We start from the raw sequence: 21,649 nt of genomic DNA, 5'->3' as shown, positions 1-21,649 counted from the left end.
AAGCCTTAGGAAGACATCCGCAAAAGTTAAAACAGTTTAGGCAGTTCTAACAAAGAGCATGCCTTTTGGTGGTCTTGTGATCCTCTCAGAGGAAGAATAATAAAGATCTTAAAAACACAGAGATATTTATAATATCTGTTGATTTTCTAATAGTTTTTGGAGTGCAAATTACGTATTGGCAATAGTAAGAACTTTTGGAAGAAAGTATGACTCTTGCATTAGTATATAATATCAATTTTATGTAAAAATATAAACTTAAAAATAACTAATGTTTTAATTTTAAAAAGATGAGAAAAAATTTGAGACTATCAGATGCAAAAAAAATGACCTCTTATTCTTTCCATTTATGCTTAAAAAATCAGTTCTTGATGCCCTGCTGTTTTAAAGGATTAGACAAAAATTCAAGGCATCCAGTAATGTTAGACAAATTTAAGGACACTCAGAATAACAAACACTTGAAGCTTTAGGACAAGCACATATTTTAGTCTAGGGCTGAAAAACTCGTCTGTCTAGCTTAAACTTCAGTGGGAATTTAGGGAAAGAAAAACGGATTACTCAAGCTGGAACTACATCAAAATGTCAAGTTAACAGGTTTTGGTGTGTAATGGTGCCAAGGGATCTAACGTCTGAATGATCAAGGCCATAGATTGCCAAATCATTTTAAAGATAATGTCCTTACCAGAATGCTGGAGCTTTCCTTTTATTTTTTTCTTAGCCTTTTCCTACATGCTTTACCCCAGGCTAACCAAGACCTGACAAAATCACACAGCAATTAATTGAAGCAGCTGCAAAGAAACAGCTGCAAAGAAAAATGCTAACACAGAAGCCCATAAATTCAGAAAGAAAAAATTAAAATTAAGACCAGTAATTTCCCCCATAATAGTGAATGATGCATTTGGTTTTCTGCAAATGCTTTTTGGCTTTTGAAGTTTGAATAACTGGAATTATATCTATAGTATTATGTACAAATGAAGAACATCAGTAGACCATGGTTGCCACTGTTTTACTTGAAAACTTTCCTTATTGGTCCTTTTTCTTATTTCTAAAATTTGCTCCCTATCCGGTACAATCTTCCGTGTCTCCCGCAGTCAATTCTGGCCATAAGAATGCATTTCTTACCTAAGTTACTTTAATCATAGTGCCAATTTACATAATTGGCCCATTGGTTGGTTGTATTACCCAATATTTTTAGAGTCCATTAGAGAATTTCTTAATTTACTGGTGAAGAAGCAGCTTATCCTTTATGATCAGGATACAGAAAAGATATCAAGGTAAGACAGTGGAGAGCATCTTTCCTGCCATTTTAAGAAAATCTGTCTTCAGTGAAAAGAAATAGGGCATCAGAAACAAGCAGAAAGTAGATGATTTAGAAAATCTTGGAGGCATTAAATCTTGGCTTTAATTTTTGAAGCCTTGGTTTCCACAAATTTCTTTAATTCTATGAAGCTCTTCTCTAACATCTTTGCTTTTTTTTTTTTTTTTTTTGCTGCAGGAATAAATCCCCTTTTTGGCTTAATCTATATTGAACTTAGTGTCTAACATCTGCAACCAAAATTTTAAGCCAGAATGTGATGAAATAAGAATATATCATTTTTACAATGAGAAGAGATTAGCTTGCCTAATAGCACGTTACAATGGAATTTACCTTTTTCAATCTACTGCCATACACTAAAGAGAAAGTTGAAATTTGGAGGGTTAGTGGGGTCTATGTGTTTAATGAGTGACTGGGTAAACTGGCATCAACTCTGAGTGAACACCCTCCCAGAATGTGGGGCTATGGCTCTATAGTACTGCATCCTCATTAGTTACTACTCCATAGTAGAGATGTTCTCTACAGATAGATTTAAACTCTAAAAGGGTAACTGAAATGAGTATAACCATTGGTCAAATTTAAAAATATATATAAAACTTTATTTTGCTTTTATAAACAATTATTCAATTCATGAAGACTAACCAAAGCTCAAGCCCTATCACAGTTTATTATAATACTCTTTCATTGAATCAACAGCATTAAAAAAAAAAAAAGTTAATGAATACAGTAAAGCCACAATGTAAATATAGGAACTTTAGTTCTAGTAACTAAAATTAAAGTAGATAAATAATCTTTTTCAAAGGGAAAATATATTTAAGGGAAAAAAACAACAGCATAATATGTGTAGAGCAGGAAATTTAAATATCAGTTTAGTTCCTCATTGCCAGCATGGCATTTATATCCCAGATGAGATTTCGTAATTGATCCATAATTTGCTTCAGCTGTTGATTCTTCTGTTTGAGTTTCTGTGAAAACAAAAAGAATTTATCAAGAATGTTTCATGAAATATAGACCATGAAGTCAGAAGATTAAAATGTCGTAAGCTAGGACTCTAACAATCCAGATAGAAGTTAAGCTTAAGACTCCTGCAAGGCGGGTCTCAACCTTTTCCTGCCCCCAGATCTTCCCTGATGGGCATCTTGAATTCTAATTCAGCTCCAGTCCCCAACTCTATTTATTCTTCCACCTCCACCATCAAAGAAAATAAGCTAAGTATTCAATTGTTATAAAATCTAAGTACTTAGATTCATCACGGTAGAGAACACCCACTTGAGCCAGATTTCCTGAGTGTTGAGACACTCAGTTGCTTCCCTAATTAAATGGATGACATTGTCCAAAATTATTTTCACATCAGAAAAATGAAGGTAATAACTGAACCTATCTCATAGGAGTTGTTAGGAAGATTAAATGATCTGATTCATGTAAAACGTCAGAACTGCCTGGCATGTAAGTAAGCATTCAACAAATGTTAGTGATAGGAACAAAATGTAAACCATCAATATAAAACTATAACTAAAAATAGAATGCCTGATGCAACTGGTCTTTCAAAAATGTGGGAGAAGTCACTGTTTGCCCATAGCATGGAGTGCAATCTATTTCCAATTCTGAAAACAAAGACAGAATGGCACAGAGTTAAGTGCAATGATCTTCACAACTAAGATCTGCTGCAGGCCTAGACCACATGTGGCAGGTGCATATTCTTGGGTTCTACTAGATTAGAGTCTATACAATTCATTTTAAACATTCTTCAAGTCCTATGTGGTAAATATTTGCTTAGGAAAAACAAGAAAATAATAAGGAGCTTCTAGTTAGTGTTTACTAGTTATTGTAACAACAATCATTATTATTCCATAACTTTTTGGAAACATTACATTTGGAGATACATTATTTAATTAGTTTATTTTAAAGATATATTAAACTATCTCCAGGTAATCTAGTATATATCATCACAAAAGGTCTAAAAAATCCCAGTTTTGATTTCATTAAAAAGCAAACTAACATAGCTTCCTATGTTCATATATAAATACACAACCAGTGACACTTCACATCATGTACAACTACAAGAACTGGATTCTAATTAGAATGAGCTATATTCCACGTTTAATATGTCAAAATATATGGCTGTATATATATGACAGTATATGACAGGAATATATTTTGATTTATTATACATACATCTTTATATATATATAAATATAAACATTAAACTGGGGGAAAAAAAAGGCAAACTAAGGGCTGGGGATGTGACTCAGCACTAGAGTACTTGCCTGCCATGCATAAGGGCCTGGGTTTGATCCCTAGCATCTCAAAACAAAAAACAAACAAAAAACTAAAATTTAATATATGCAAACTAAGTTGCTTATATTATTTCTATCCAGAGTTAGAGAAGTTACAGGAATGAAATGGTTAAAAGGGAAGACAAAAAAAGTACTACTAGAAAAAAGAAAAAGAATTCACAGAGATTTTAATAATCTTTAATAATGTTAAATTTAATTCATATTTGAAAGAATTAGCACAGCACAGTCCTAACACATCTGACCATACAGAACACGGGTTTGACTCTGAGCCTCACTTTTAACATGGCCTTTAGGAAGAGAAACTTGGTACTTTTAGCTACTCAGTCTCTTCACTCAGTTTTCAGATGACCCATCTTCCAAGCTGTATCATCCCAACTATTTGGAAGTCAGTTATTGAAGCAGTGTATATACTATCAAGTAAAGTTGACCCAGATTAGGTGACAGATGAGGAATGGCCAAGTTTATAAAGTCTTTTTCATCCTAGAGACAGTTGCATCCACCAAGGGTAGAAGCACCACAGAGAAACCAAGGAACAAAGGTGCAGTATTGAGAGACTGGCAATCCCAGTCCCAGTTCTAACTCTGCCTCTACCTTGCTATGCGATCTCAGATAAATTTCCTCTCAGCAATCTCATCAATAAAATGGGACTATAGAATCTAAGGACCCTGCCACCTGTATTTTCTGTACACCCATACATAAGAGGACAAGTGGTTACAGAGGCATGTGACAGATGAAGACAAGAGCTACTGAGTAAGAATAAAAGGAAGAGAATGTAAGTTGATTTCTAAAAAACTAATTTGAATTATTAAGTTCTGAATGATCTAATCACTTTTGAAAGTTTCAGAACTTCATCATCAAGTAGGAGGAAGTTTAAGCATAGTGACCAAATGCTTAGACTATTACCTGGTAAGGTGGATGGCAGAGGAAAAATATCAGATGCTCTGGAACTCTAAAAGATAAGGCACTGCCTGATTGAAAAGGTCAGCAAACAGGAAAAATACTTTTGTTCGGGGTCTAGAAGAGTTAGTGGTGAGCTAAGAGTGCAAGGAGGATACATTTGGGCTTGGCAGTAGGTAATGGGACCCATTAAAATTCTTGAAAGACAAGAGAGATGATTAAACTGTAATGAAAAGATTAACCTCTAGTGGAATGGATTCTCCAAAATACCTTGGACCAAACTGTGCCCATGACAACGGAGAAAGAGGAGGGTTTTATGTGTTGGACACAGCTAAAATCCATTCAAAGGCCCAGTCTGGTAAATAAGCTCAGTGACTGAATATTCAGAAAGTAACTAGAACTAACAGGGCACAGTGGCACATGCCAGTAATCCCAGTCTCAGGAGTCTAAGACAGGAGAATCACGAGTTCAAAGCCAGCCTCAGCAACAGCAAGGTGCTAAGCAACTCAGTGAGACTTTTTTTTAAATAAAATATAAAATAGGGCTGGGGATGTGGCTTAGTGGTTGAATGTTCCTAAGTTCCATATCCAGTACCAAAAAAACAAACAAAAAAAGAAAAAAAAAAAGACAATAGGAACTAGAATTAATAAAATTATATTTTGATTTATTATACATACATCTTTATATATATATATAAAAACATTAAACTGGGGAAAAAAAGGCAAACTAAGGGCTGGGCTGAGTGGTTAAAAACAGAATGTATATCAGTATCAGAACAGGGTTTGCAGATGGCTCACACAATGATACCATTATTGGAATAAATGTAAAGTCTACCAAAAAGACTACTTTCAAGAAAATTCACTTGGAAATATAAATTCTAATATACTGGTTTATTTTCTTTTTAACACCTCATTAATTCCTAAAAAATTAAGTAAGAGTATTTTCAAATTAATATTCAAGTCTAGACAGTAGTAAAAGATTTTTTTTTAAAGTATGATATAAAGTACTCGGATAGTTTTTTTCAAAGATGCCATAAAGTTTCAAATTAAAAAATTAGCATACAAGTAAAATATCTAGAGTCAAAACACATCATGAAACTATCAACAGCAGAGCTGACAGTTATGCTTATTAGTGGTTAAATTGTAAATAAATTTTCATGACATGATATAGGATTTAATATATACAATCTTGCCACTGATTGATTTTAACAGAGGTTGACAGCTGCTATTTTCAAAATCCATCAGCTGTGCCTAATTTGTTATATTAACAGGTGAATGTGTAAGCAGAGTAGATACTTACAGAATATGTTTATGCTAAGTCATACCATGTAATTTAATATTCATACAAAGGATGTGACACTTGACCCAAAATGCTTTAATTTCTAAATGCCTGGACTCAATTATATGTCAACCCTGTAAATGCTGCCTGCTATCTCTTTCAATTTTATTTTACCATTAACAGAATAGCCTTAAGCAAAATAAAACATATTTTGATGTCCCTAAAGCATAAACTCTGAAACAAGAATTTATCCTTTACTTGGGCATCAGGGCTTACAGATTCCAGGATATATAAAGAAAAAATGAAAAGTATTTAAACCAAAAAAGCGAATAAAACCAGGCCATTTTGTTATCTGATGATTTATGTACATCAACAGTGGGCCTCAAAGTTTCAGGTGCTATAGTAGCTAACACGCATTGTTAGAAACTAGACAGCAAACACACCTAGTCTGTTTGGTACAATTCGTGTAGATGATATAGCAATATTGAAAATGACCAATTGTGGATGAAATAAGGAGTATAAATATATTCATTTTATTCAGAATAAAAAATATGCATTACAATAAAACTGAAGATATTTAATTGAATATGAGAAACAATTCTATCACTGATTATAGATGTATAAAGCAACTTAGTTATTTAATACAAGTAAATGCCAATGTTTTAAAAATATGGTGTGATACTGATGTTTCTACAAAGATCCATCAAAACATGACATGAGTACATGAAACAGGGCTGCTTTCCATTAGAGAGCCTTAGGTTCTCTAAGCAGAAACCTGTCCTTTCATCTGAACCATGCTTGAGGGCAGACAACACTTCAGGCTCGTTCATGGTAGAAATTCTGATATTTGGGAGAATGCCTTGTACACAAAAAGCACTCAAACACTTGAATATTTGATTATTCAAACAAAGAGCAAAATATAAAGCTTCCCCCAAATCTAGAAAAATGGAAAAAAACAAGAAAACAAAAATCCTTGGCAATCATTTCCAAACTTCTTTTTGTTGTTGTTTAATATTGCCATTTGGTATTAAAAAAAAGAGATGGTCATTATTAAAAATTCTTCATTTTTATACTCCACACCAAAGTAGGCAAGAAATATTTTGGATGCTTCAGTGTAGATAGCTGCAGTGGTTTGGATAAGTGTCTCCTGAAGGCCCAATTCTTAAAGGCTTGGTCCCTAACCCTTAGCTAGGTGATGAAGGTGGAGGGTGGTGAAGTTTTGGGTAACTGGGAGGGGCGAGCCCTTGAAGAGGACTGTGGGATTCTGGTCTCCTCCTCTCTGCCTCTTTCCTACCTTGTCAAGAGGTGAATGTGTGTACTACAACACATGCTCCATGATGTATTATGCCACTACAGGCAGTCCCAAAGCAATGGGGGCAATTAGTCATGGCCTGAAAGCTGCAAAATTGTCAGCCGAAAAATAAACGTTTCCTTTGAAGCTGATTTATTTCCTATATTTGTTACAGTAACAGAAAGCTGATGAAACACTAGCAAAATTCTGTAAACTTTAAAACTCTAGTACCTACTAAGTATATGAACAAAAAGCAAACTTTAGGTCCATAATAAGAATGTACTTTGATTAACATAGAAATGACAAAAATTTATGAATACAGATATTCAACAATACTTGACAAATTAAAACCTTTTATTTTTAAGAGCATCCATGTGATTAAACAATTAAATTAAGAAATCTGTCATCCAAAGGCAGCTACTTAAATTAACATAGTTTTCACATAAATACTCTCAGGTATGAGTGCCATTGAGGCAAAAATACATGTATCAATAAATCATGAGCTCCATATCTTAAAAAATGTTGATAATATATTTTAACCCTATATTTTAGAAGGGAGATACAAGGTGTAAAGAAGTTGGAGGAAAAGAATTTCATGAATTATTGGTATTAACTTGCTTTTCAGTAGTTTACTTTCTTTCTGCTTTTTTTGGGGACTAAACTTTAAGTGATCTTAGCTGTGTCCCAACTTTCACCTCTGCCCACCACCTAATTCTTCAGTGCTTTCTCAAAATACAGGAATAAGAAGAAACCCAGCAAGTACAAGAGTGCTTTGAGGCCAGTGGATGAGCACTTACCCATGCTCCTCAAGACAAGATACTTTCCCCCTAAGTTTTCTTTTAAAAAACAACTGCCTTAGAAATTCAGAGTGTGGATTTTAATCTGATTAATTTAAAATATCTAAATTCATTCTTTCCTCATTGTAACAGCAATTGAATAATATAACAAAAAGTATTTCCTGAAGTTAAAGCAGAACCTGGTTTAACATCTGAATTATATGGGAAAATAACATTTGGAATACTGAATTTTATTACATAAATAAACTTCAGAAATGCTGGCTATCTATTGAAATGCTGCGTATTTTTTGGTGCATTGAAAAAACACTTGACCCAGAAAAATATTGTGGTCAAGATACACATATGTATCTCTTCTTTTTTGAAAGCCTTAATGAAAATGGCAGAGGTGGGGGGGAAAAAAAGCCAGCCACTCATAGGGAGACAAGTTACTAGAGAGGAAAGAGCAGCAGATGCAAGAAGGTAAAGTTTAGGATGAATAGAAAAGAAGGGGATAGTCAATGACTTGGCAGAGAGGAGGAGTCTACAACCCAAAGGGTGCAGGAGTCTGCCACTGAGAATAGGGCTGAACCACCCCAGAGAATGAGGGACAAGCACCATGTCAAGGGCACCCAGGTGGCCTGGGATGATAACTGGCGGTGGGGCTCACAGAGGTGTACCACTAGAAGAGCCCGAGGCGCCTCACAAACTTGCCCTCCTGGTCACCAGGTGGCTGTGCACCTTCTCCCATCCTGCCCTCTTAGGAACAGGAGGCCTCCTGCAAAGGGAAGCACAATAGCTGGATTCGGTGAGCTCAGGAGAGCAGAGGCAGTAAAAAAATATACATATTATTAATGGAAATATGTCACTTCTTAACAAATAAATGTCTCACATCTTTAGAGTAGCAAACACTATCTTTTTTTTTTTTTTGTGGTGCTGGGGATTGAACCCAGGGCCTTGTGCATGCGCGGAAAGCACTCTACCAACTGAGCTATAACCCCAGCCCAGCACCATGTATTAAAAGTTCCTAGTCCCCTTTTCATTTTTAACCAATCTCCTTCTGTGGGTTCTTTGCTGTAATTGTCATGACTACTATCATATTTGTGGGAAATACTCTTCTTAAGCTGCATTTCACCTTTTAAAACAAAGCTACTATACTTTATGACATAAAGTCCAAGTTTTCCTTTCTCCTAGGTTTTGAAATACATATTTCTTTTAATTGTCTAATATTTTATTATGAAGATGTTATTTTCAACTCTGAAATTCATTTTGATACATGTTATATATAATGTAAAAGGTAGTTTAGTTTAGTTTCTCCTCTCCTATTTTTTAAGATGGATTTTCTATATAATCCTTCTGTCATAGTCAATGGGAAGGCTATTTTTTGGCTATTATTTTACTAATCTGTCTGCATTTATACCAGTATTACATGCTTAATTACTATCTTTATAATATCTTCATATTACATTTTAAAAGTATTCTACTTCGTTGTTTTAATCAAAATTTTCTTAGAAATTTTATTTTCAAGAAAAAAAAATTTCATTTGGATTTTTTTGGGGATTTATTTCTTGATTGGCACTGCACTAAAATAAATTCCTACTTCTGTATGATTTTGAGAAAAGTCCTGTTTGGATCTGGACTGTTACTGCCTTCATAGTTTGATAATCAAACAATGAAATGATCAATGTTGGAATTTTTATAATACCCACTGCCCTCCTCAAAATTCTGTATGCTCTTTAATTATTTAAATGTATTTATGTATCATAGTAAGGTTTGCCACACATATTATTGATGTAATCCCTATCTACTCAATATTTCTTGTAATTGTGAACAAAACCTTATAATCTAATTGGTTTACAGCATTATAAGAGCCTGGTGTCAATCTTGTATTAAGCCATTTTATGGAACTTTTACAGACTCTAGTCATTTATCAAATGAATTTCTTTGAGCATTTTAATAAGCCTGTAGATAATATTACAACTCTTATGTCCTAACATTTGTTTATTGTCTTTTTGTACTGCCTAAAACTTCAAAAATAATGTTAAACATTAGTGTATACAGCAACTTATTTTATGCCAATTTTTGGTAGGAATATACTTCTTTATTTCACCTGTATAAAAATTGTTGGCTATTTATCTGAAATTAAAAGATGAAAAAAGAAACTATATTGCTAATTGTTTTCAGTGCTCTTTGGATTAGCAATTGGTATTGATGTCTATCAAATGTCTTTCAGACACCTGAGAAAATATTTTTCAGTGTAATCTACTGACATTACATATTACATATATATATATAGAAATTATGCTTATGAACCTCAGAAAATCATTTTTAGCTAAGATGTATTGTTAATACTCTGATGTATCCTACTAACCAGAATACAGAATGTCAGAGAAGTGAGCTGAATTTACAAGTGAAAGAGGGAGGTTGGTAGTTCTATTCACTGTGTAACTTCTGTTAGGTTTTGGTAAGTTTAGGTCACATTTGCACAGAATGAACTGACAACTCTCCCTATTGTTCTGTGTGTTGCATGAGAACTATCTGAACACTGTCTTCTGAACTTTTAAAAGTATTGGGCAATAAATGCATTCCAGTCAGGAACTTTTGGGGGGGCAACAAATTAATGCTTTGCTATTTCTCACTTTCTTATTCCGGCATTGAGATATTCACATTTCCTATTTGTAAATTTTTATCATTTGCTGCTCAAAATATGTCATACACAGCAAGGCAGACTTGTGCTTAGAAAAGAGAAAAGTAAATGGGTTGTCATGGAGATCTGTGGGGTTCTTTAAGAATTTTATTGAATGAATTTTGTGTCTCTTCAGACATTTCTACTTACCTTAGTTCTTCATTCTAAATAGGATGAGTCTGCCACAAAAACAATATTATGTAATTCTACAATTTAAATTATGTTTTGAGTTACAATGGACTTGTTAGTATTTTTTTATCAAGAGTTCTTAAATGTACAACATACAGATGAATAACTCACTTTATTTACTTCGGCAATCTCTCGTCTCTCTTCACTAGCAAAACGTGGCAGGCCAGCCCGATCATCATTCTTTGAGCCTTCTTCTTCTACATATGGAATAAGTTGCTAAAGAGTGAGGAACAAAAGTTAAAAATAAAAAATGTGATCTGAATTGTCCAATTAGACTGGTATAGAGGATGTATCAGATTAATGCCAATTTTCATACTTTTAGTAGTTTAAAAATAAATTTCAATTCTGACAATTACCTGAAATAGCAGTTTTAGAAGTTTATTATTTTGATGCATTCTATATATTACCCTTTGGGTTTCTTTTGCAAAAGGCCTTTATAACACTGGTTGTCACATATAATTAAATAATATCTTACTCATTCAATCAGCAAATATTTGATTGGCAGACACTGGATAAGACACTGCAAAACTAAAGTCAAGTAAGATTTGTGAGTTACAGTTTGAGATAAATAAGATGGGCTCTTTCCTTCCTCTTTACTAGAAGGAAAGAACTGCATGGATTACATTAACATGCCATCTGAAACTTCAGTATGCATGCAAATTTCTAGATGTCTTAACATCTTTTCATTGTCAAGAATCTCTTTTTGTTAGGTCAAATTTACAAATCAGTGAAACTAATAGCAGAATTATAATTAAACGTGTGTGGTTTGTGATGAAGTCCACTAAAGAAGCCCCCTGCAGAATTCAGGAATTAACAGCTTCCGCCATCTGGTACTGTATGTGGGAACAGGCCAGAAGAATATAACTGGTCAAAGTGGCAGCTGCCTCTCCAAACTTCTTCCTGTTCTTGGGACAAATACAAACTTACCCATATCTACATTCACTCTTTGTCCCTTTGCTCTCCTAATACAGAGCTGTCCTTCCTTCTTCAGATAATTAATGTGCATGCAGTCTGTGCTGATTCTTCTGCCCTGTCTTCACTCATTCCTCTTCCTTCAGTCTCTCCCTACACTTTTCCTCCTTTATCATCTAAATATGTTCCAGTCTTTTCCATTTTGAGAGCAAAAACTCCCCAAACTCTTGCTTCCATCTTTCCTTCCATCTACTTCTTTCCTTTTTTATTTATTTATGCTTCTCTAATTGTTGGTTCCAGCTCTTTACTTCCTGTTTAATCTTCAAATCACTGTGATCTAACTTCATGCTACATGTTTCTCCAAAGCTCACTCTACTCAAATGTACCAATGATTTTCAGCTAGCAAAACCCAGGGGACAGTTTTCATTCCTAATTTTCCTCAACCTCTGGAACATCTGACAATGTCAACCACATTCCTGATCTTCCTCTCACATCTTTGACCGTTTCTTTTTTAGGCTGTTTTGCATTTAACTCTTTCTCTGTTCATCTCTTACATACTGATCACTCAAAATTGTCCTTTACAGGTAGTGAGAGAACATATAAGCTTCCCAGCTACGTGAGGTGACAAAGATATGTCAACAGGAAAATGCTACTTAGAGAAATAAACACACCTAGTTAACTAAATATATCTGTAACCCAAGACTAAATTTAGAAATTATATGTTTCAAACAGAGTGCTTCCACCTGACTACAAATCAAACCTAAATCAATACTGATTAAAAATCTTTTAACTGTAAAAAACTTTCATGAAAACCATTTTAAAGGTATTTTATAACACTATTAAAACTCCTACTTAAAAAAAATCATGCATTGATTTAAATAAAAGGAGATGCTGACAACCATGACAAAAATTGTCATAGACAGCCCTTTCCTCCTAATGCCACCAACAAAAGCCACAAGCAGCCTTGAAGTTAAGTCTAGAAGAAATTATTAATGTGAAAATATAGCAGTAACTCTACACATATATATCATATTTTCATCTTCTCTGGTTAAAAGGGAAACCAATAAAAATTCAAAATCTGAAAATACTGAAAGGAAATACTGAAAAGGAGAGAGAAAAAAAAAAAAAAACTACAAATGTCCCGCCACTATCTTACATCTCATATTCATGCCCGTCTCACAAAAAATTACCTCTACTGGAATGGGATCCATTCCCCCACAGTTTTCATTGCATTTGTCATAAACCAATCTCAGCTTCCTGAAGAGAATGGAAAGTTGGCGAAGATGATCCTGTAGCTTTGTTAACCGGTCTTGGTATGTCCCAGTGTGGTAAGTGACACCATTTGGCAGCTTAGCAGGCAAAACAGAACAATGAAAATAAATGTAAATTAAGATTTTTAATAGGTAAAGCTAACAAAAATTTTAAGTACTGCATAAAAGTAAACTGTTGATAAAAGACATATAAGATAGGCTTGAATAATTAATTTCTTTTTTCTCATTTTCCAAATTTCCCATTCCAAATACAATGGTTTGAAAGGAAGTAGATCATCTTAAATTATCTGAAATATTATTAAGATTTTTCAGAAATTCTCAAGTATTAAAACACTTTGCATGTTTCAAAGTAATGTGGTATACTATCAAAGGCAACCCACTCTAAAAGGACATATTACTAAGGGTTCAGCTAGCAAAACCCAGGGGACAGTTTGGAAGATTTCTTACCATGAATTCTCAATGTGTGAACTTTCCCAGACACTAACAATTCAGAGAAAATTTAAGTATACCCCTGCTTTCATGTGTGGATGATAGTAAGGAGTATAACGATTTTATCTTGTATAGAGAAGCACTTCGTACCTTTCTTGTGGCATTTACTACATTTAATACTTTGCCCCTATTTTCTATTTAATAAAGCTGACACTTATATTTGTATCACCACATGCAGTATAGTGCAAACACATCCATAGGTTTTAACATACAGTCTGAATTATTTTACTTTAATGAGTTATTTTATCCACAAATCTACACTTAACCCTTCAATGAGAAGTGTCACGAAAGAACTCTTGATAAAATCTGTCAATCCTTTAGAAATGCAAAGAATCCCCCTCCAATTTGCCTAACTTAGTCAATTTCAATATTAGTTTTATAGCAGCTTCTTCAAGAAAGGAAAAATTGATTCAAAAAATTCCTCCATTCTTTTTGTGTGTGTGTGTGTGTGTGTGCTGGGGATTGAACCCAGGGCCTTGTGTATGCAGGGCAAACACTCTACCAACTGAGCTATAGCCTCAGCCCCCTGCATACTTTAAATGTGTGAGGCATTGTTCTAGAAACTGGGGTAGCAGTCAACATGAAAGAAATGAGGTTACCATATTACATAGCATACATGGTAACAGCCTTGAAGATCCCTTGATCTCACTCCTCAGCTGAAAAGCTCATCAATAATCATCTCACTCATGACTGTGGATGAAAAACATAAATACATCTGTCAGAAGCCACTCTGGACAGAAGCTATGTGTGCACCTGTAAGTCCTGAGTAAAGGGGTGCTGAACAGTTATTGCACCCCGTAATACACTGTGCTTTACCTCTGCTCAGATAAGGAAGGTGTGGCTTCAGGAGTGGGCATCACCAGATGGGGCTGAATTACACCCACTGTTCCTTTGTAATCCTACCCCTTTGCCCTTTTTGGGATAGAATGTTCCATGGAACCTCCCCTTGTGTGTCCCCTGTATACGAATAAAGAATTCCAGTGGCTTTCTCTCTTTCCACGGATCCCTAAGGTCACAGAGCCGCCCCTGATTTGGAAAAGGTACTTCTGTGTGTTTGTGTGCTTTCTTCACTGTTTTCTTAAATTATTGGAATAGTCAGATTTTGTGAACCCAGCATAGGTCACCAGCTTGGATAGATGGCGATAAACATCATCATACATCTAGACACTAAAAAAGCATTCAACTAAATTCAATATCCACACTTAAAATAAATATAAAACATAATAAGACTCCTCAGTATAATAAAATATATTCATCTCAGTTAAAAACTCAGCACATGGTTAATGTGAAAATATCAGAAACATTCTGCTAAGGTCTGGAACAGAAAAGGATGTCTACTAAGACCAGTAATACTACTAATGAACACTGTTCTAGAGGTGGTAGCTAATATAATCAGAGAAGAAAATGTAAGGGGGAGGTTGAAACAATAAAAAGAAGCTGTATAATAGTCACTATTTATAAATGAAATGATAATGACTACCAAAATTAAAATAATTCAATAAGGGGATGAGTACAAAAATAATAGAGAAAAAGAAATGGCTTTGCTTTTATCTATAAAAATAAACCCAAAGAAAATGGCCATAATAATGGTGACAAAAATGATTAAAGATCTAGGAACAAATTTCAATAAAAATAAAAATGAAACTTAACATACTTCTTAGGGAAATAAAGGATATTCCATGTCTTTGGCTGGTTTATTAAGACTCAACATCATAATGATATCTTTCTAGGTTTAATAAATCTAAAGAAAACACTGATAGGTTTTTCTTACAACTAAAGTTCATTCTAACACAGAGAAAATTAAACAAGCAGGAAGAGCCAGGAATACTCTGAAAAATAAATGAAGGGCTGGAGTTGTAGCTCAGTGGTGGAGTGCTTGCCTTGCATGTGTGAGGCACTAGGTTCAATCCTCAGCACCATAAAAATAAATAATGTAAAATAAAATAAAAGTATCGTGTCCATCTACAACTCAAAAATTTAATAATAAATTTAAAAAATAAATGTAAACAGAAGAAAGCATCAAAAAATATTTTAAAAATTTGGCTTTAATCCTTAAAAGACAGACAGATATGTGGAATAGAACATTTCAAAAATAGAGTCATTTGTGTATAGTAGCATAGGAATGGATGGAGGAGGAAAATGAATTCATCGGCCTTTTGAAAAAAGTAATGCTAGGGCCATACCTCACACTTTACAATAGGATAAATTCCATAATGACCAAAGTTTTAAAAGCAAAAAACTGAAACAAAAAACCCCCAGAACTCTTCCTAATTTTGAAGCAGGGAAGGCCTTCCTAACCAGTCATAGAATCTAGAAGCCCTTAAAGATAAATAAATTCATTTTTTCAAAAGCATGCATAGCAAAAACTACCATAGGCAGAGCAAATAAATAAATAACAACAAAACATCAAAAGACTGAAAAAATATGTTTGCAAGTTATATCATAAACAGCACGTTCCTACAAACTGGTGAACAGAGTAAAAAAGATGTTCCACAAAAATGATGAAAAAAATGGGCAAATAACATATATAAACATTTAGCATAAAGAAAGTATAAATGATTTGTACATTTATAAAGAAATAGTCAAATTAATCAAATTAAGAGAAACATAAGGTAAAATTTTTATCTATCAAGTGATCAAAGATCCAAAACTAATAATATACTGTGTTGGTCTTAGTCAAGATATGGTCGCATAAACTAGTACAATCCCTGTGGAGGACAATTCATCAAAACTTATCTAATTAGATAAGCACACAGCTATTTCAAAAACGTATCCTAAAGCACACTTGCACATTTGTGTAGGAGATGATTTGCTGCAGCCTAACAGTGAGAAATTAAAAGCAGTATAAATGGTCTCACTAGAGAAAAGTTTTAATAAATTATAGGATTTCCATGCAGCAGAACAACATATACTACAAAAAGCAAAAGGGAGACCTTTCTGTACAGACATGAATAAGTATCAAGATACACTCAATGTAAAAAACAAGATTCAAAATGTGTATAATATACTACTATCAGTGCAAAAGGGGGAAATGAAAAATATATATACACATTTGCTTAAGGATACACAACATTAGAAGTAAGCATTGTTAACAACCACTGCCAGCAGAGATGGATTCGGTACCAACTTAATAGGAATGGGAGGGAAAACGTTCTGTTTTATTTCTGAATTCTGAATGTATTATGTATGCCAAAAATAAAATAAGAGATTTACAGGATAATAAACAGAACCAAAGCAATGCCATTTTTTTCACAAGGAATCTTAATCAGGGATTTAGGGATAATTGGGGATATATTCTTTAACTCCCCAAACTTATTTTCAAAATGTGCTTTTGCATTTTTCTTAGAAGAGCCCATGGTTTTCATCAGACTCTTAAGCAGAAAACAGACACCTAACATCTAAAAAACCATTTCTCTAAAATAAATGCTTGGAAACAACATTAGCAGTTTGTACTACACCACTCTACCTTTATGGATTAATAATACAGAGGATGGTTTCAAATCTGAATGGTTAAAAAAATGTAGTTTTCTTTCTTCTCAGAGAGGAATACTTTCCAAAAATCCCCAGTGGATGCCTGAAACCAGCGATAGTACAGAATTCTATATATACTAGTTTTTCTTACATATACAAACACGTGAGAAAATTTAATTAAAAAATCAGGCACAGTACATGAACAACAAGTAAAATAGAATAATTATAACAATATATTGTTATAAATATCATGAAAATGTGGTTTCTGTTATGGTATGGATCTGAATGTCCCCAAAAGGTTACCTGCTAAAGCCCAGGTTGCCAACCTGTGGCACTATTAGTAAGTGGCACAACCTTTAGAGGTGGGGGTCTATCTAGAGGAAGTAGGTCAGGAGGGTGGACTCTGGAAGGGTATATTTTGTTGCCTTCCTCTCTTGTGCATTCTCTTTGCTTCCTAGCTGCAATGAACTGAGCAACTATTCTCAAATACATGCTCCCTGCCGTAAGGGTCTACCTCACCACAAGCCCAGAATCAATACACTGAAAGTGACATGGACTGAAACCTCTCACACTGTGAGCCAAGATAAATCTCTTTCCTCTTAAATTGATTTTCTCAGGTATTTTGTCACAACAATGGAAAGCTAACACTCCCTCTCTTTCTCAAAAGGCCTAGTTAACATTTTTGGATGATGGTTGACCATGGATAACTCAAAATGTGGATGAGGGAGCCACTGCATTAAAAAATAACCAGATGATATGCAGTTAAGAGCATCCTTTTACCTCTTCTTACAGAGTTTTAGAAAGGAAGGGGCACACTGTTGTTACCTTTTTGGTCAACTGCAATGTGCTCCACAGGGCCTCAGGTAAGTCAGACCATGCAAATAACTATCCTAGCCCCCTACCAATTAGCTTTGAATATAGATCCACATGGAATAGTAATTGATAACACACTGTGAAAGAGTTTAGTTCTATGTGGGCATGACCTGCATTGTATCTCTTTTAATAATATAGACAATTTGATAGCAAATTTATAATATAAGGAAGTTAACAGGGAGTTACTTCTCTCTTCAAAGCTCATTTCCCTTAACTGTTAAATATGGATAAAAAATATTTATTGAAAATGTCTCTACAACTGTATATTTCACCAAGAAAAGTACTTGATAGATGATAGCTATTTCCTCTTCTGGCCCTAATTTAGTACTTTACATACAGCAGGTTAAAAATCAAAAAATACATTATATGCTAAACTCTAACACATCATTTAATTCACATCTTAACCATTTTAGATATGAATCTATTTATTTTTAAAATAACTGCTAAAGAGTTTTGATCTTCTCTTGAATTTTCTTTGTATTATATTTCACACTCACTTATTGATAATGGTCTTAAGACTTCCACAAAGCTGGGCAGAATGGCACAATGCCTCTAATCCCAGTGACTGGGGAGGCTGAGGCAGGAGAATAGGAAATTTGAGGCCAGCCCCAGCAACTTAGTGAGGCCCTGTCTCAAACTAAAAAAATACAAAGGACTGAGGTTTAGCTCAGTGGTAAAGGTAAAGTAAATTTTCACAAAACAGAGTTACTCATAAAATCAGGAGAAAAACTCCTAACCACTTAAAAAAAGAAGGCAATAAAATATGTGCTAGGCACTCATAGAAATAAAATTTTAATAATCTGAAAACCTGGCTTCAAATTTACCACCGACTAGCTCTGGGTATGTCACTTTAACTCTCTTAACTACAAAATCTTCATCTGTCAAACAAGAAATCAGCATCTCATAGCATGCAGATAAGCAAGCATTAAAAATGGATCAGCCAGGGCTGGGGATGTAGCTCAGTGGTAGAGCACTTGCCTAGATTGTGTGAAACCCTGGGTTCAATATTTGGCAAGGCAAAAAATAAAAAAAAAAATTATCCAGTTATCCAAAATGTGGTACATCAATTGGATACCTAAAAGGAAAACAATGGATTTAGACTCATACCTATTACTATAATCTCCCCCCCCCAAATTAACCTAATACAGGTTTATAAACCTAAATATGAAAACTAGAACTACAAAACTTCTGGAAGAAAGCATTGGAAAAATATTTGTCATTTTGGGCTAGGTAAAAATTTCCTAGGTATGACACCAAAACCAAACTCTGAAAAGAACAAATCAACAAGTTGAATTCCATCAAAATTAAAAATGTCTGTTCTTTAAAAGTAATATGAAGAGAATGAAAAGAGGAGCCAAACACTGGTAGAAGTATCTGCAAAGCAAAAAAGACATATAACAACAAGTGCAGATGAGGATAAGGAGTAACTAGGAAATTTGAAAGGTGCAAATTGAAATATAAATAGGTCAGCTATTTTGGAAAATTTTTTAAGATGTTAAACAGAGATATAACCTATGATTCTGCAGTTACACCCCTAAAATATCCATTCAGGAAAAAGTGTAACATGTGCACACAAAGGTTTGTAAGCAAACATTCATAGCAGCTTTATTTACAATGGCCCCCAGGTGGAAACAACCCAAATGTCCATCAACAGATGAACAAACTGTGACATATTCATACAATAGACCACCACTTGGCGATAAAAAGGAATGACTTATTGATGAGCGCTGAGGCAAAGAACCAGACAAAAGAAGCCTACATACAGTATGATTTCATTTATATAACTCTAGAAAACAAAAATTTCAGAAAACGGTGGTTACTCGAGGAAGGAGAATGGGAGGCAAAGATTTCACAGGGGCAAGAGGTAACTTTTAGGGGCGACAGGTTCACTATTTTGACTGTGGTGTCGGTTTCACAAGTCCATTCATTTAAATGAACATAGTTTTATTGTATATTAGTAGTGCCAAGAAAAGGAAAGGGCTTTTTTTTTGTTGTTTAGCAAAATGTGAATTCTTCAACTCCTTGAACTGCCCTCCTCTCCACAGGAAAATTTCTGCTGGAAAAATTTTTCGAATAATCTGAAGAAGGAAGTGAAGTGCGACCCACCGTGTCTTGAAAGGTATGGGATTTACACAGAGAACTCAGTTGAATCTAGAAACTGTGGCTTCGATCGTAGAGCAATCTGGTCTGGAAAACATCACCCCTACAGATATTTGGAGGCTGGCACATCCTTGGGGGACATTTCTGGGTGTACACGGGGTGACCTACACTTGAGGTTTGCCCAGGGCAGCGCCACTGACGCCCAGCCTTTCACTCCCAGAAGCACCCCGCTAGTTGCCCGTGTCGCACGCCCACCTGCATGTTCCTGAGGAGCTGGAAGATCTCCATCGTGCGGTACACGATGTCCTGCACAGTCTCCTGCCCGATCCTGCAGAGCGACGCCGTGTTGACCTCCCGGGCGGCCTGCTGAGCCTGGGGTCCGGCGAAGGGCCCCGGCGCCATCCCCGATGCGGCCAACGGAGGGGTGGACATGGCGCGGCTGCGACCCCCGGCCTGCAGGAGCACAAAGGCAGGTGGTCAGGGGACCGGCGGGAATTGGGACACGGCGGGCCTTTGCGTGGGAAGGAACTCGAAAGCCCCGGGCCAGCCGATTTCAAAACAACCGGCGCCACTTCCGCCCACGGTGACGCAATACGTCGTAAAAACGTCACAGGCACACCGCCCACTCAGAGAGCCTGGGAACCTGTCTCCATGCGCAACCGGCCGGCATTGGACCGCACACCCGGGCGAGCGAGACGGAAGGGTTAAGTAGCCAATCACTAAAAGCTTTCTGGCAAAAGGGGGCGGTACTTGTGGTGGAGGTGGGGTAGACTTGCCCACAGATCTTACCTGGAGTCAGGCCTTTGTTGGAATTGAGAGCGGTCTTTCAGTTAATGTTGGGTTCCTTGCTCAGCATTTTCTCATAACAAACGGATGAGGTTTGTAGTATTATTGTCATTTTACAGCTAGGAGGTGGGCGCAAAATGGCTAAAGTACTTGTTAACTGCCTGCAGCATGTATTGGCAACCTTCAATTGGAACAAAATTTCTGTTCTTCACGCTTCGCAGTGACACGGTATCGACCTGTCTGATTCCTTTTGGTCCCGGGACCAGTCAAAGTAAAAATGAGCACGATAAGCACTCACTCTCCTTTCTGTCTCTAATATTTAGTATAGTAGTTCCCTTTTATTGTAAGTGGATAATTCTAAGACACCCAGATGCCTTGATCTGACCCAATATACTGAACTATTTTCTATACCTTAATGCGTAAGATAAAATATAATTTGTTAGTCGTAGTAAGAGATTGGTAACAATAACTAATAGAATAAGTATGCTGGGTGCGGTGGCCCATTCCTGTAATCCCAGCAGCTTCGGAGGCTGAGGCAAGAGTTCAAAGCCAGCCCTCAGCAAAAGCGAGGTGCTAAGCAACTCAGTGAGACCCTGTCTGAAAATAAAATACTAAATAGGGCTGGGGATGTGGCTCAGTGGTTGAATGCCCCTGAGTTCAATCCCCTGTACCAACCCTCCCCCACCAACACCACCAGGAGGAGGAAGAGGAGGAGGAGGAGGAGGATTAAGTATTACAATATACTGTGATTAAATTATTTAGAACTTAAGAATTGTTTATTTCTTAAATTTTTCATTTAATATTTTTGGACCATGATTGACCTTGGATATCTAAAACTACACAAAGTGAAATTTCAAGTGGGGGGACAGCTGTGATGTTTTAGAGAATTTTATATATTTTATATAATTTATTTATAAATTCATATGATGTATATATTAAATTTTATATTTTATATAATTTTGGCTTGTTTGAGTTCCCTCAACCTATACACACACACTAAAATGCAAAACTTCAAGGTCTTGAT

The 21,649-nt window shown here is 35.4% G+C and overlaps 1 protein-coding gene across 1 annotated transcript; it reads right to left on the bottom strand.

Annotated features, from left to right (window-relative positions):
* Positions 1-1,884: 1,884 nt before the first annotated feature.
* Positions 1,885-20,438, bottom strand: Med30 (mediator complex subunit 30). Its single transcript, XM_015486394.2, has 4 exons — positions 20,095-20,438; positions 12,826-12,984; positions 10,835-10,939; positions 1,885-2,277 (listed from the first exon to the last, which is right to left on the bottom strand). Exons 1-4 carry the CDS (start codon positions 20,269-20,271, stop codon positions 2,182-2,184), a joined length of 537 nt encoding a protein of 178 aa, XP_015341880.1. The 5' UTR covers positions 20,272-20,438; the 3' UTR covers positions 1,885-2,181.
* Positions 20,439-21,649: the final 1,211 nt, after the last annotated feature.

Source organism: Marmota marmota, unplaced genomic scaffold, assembly GCF_001458135.2.
Source record: "Marmota marmota marmota unplaced genomic scaffold, marMar, whole genome shotgun sequence".
Classification (NCBI taxonomy): Eukaryota; Metazoa; Chordata; class Mammalia; order Rodentia; family Sciuridae; genus Marmota; species Marmota marmota.
This window is presented reverse-complemented; position numbering and strand designations above follow the sequence as displayed.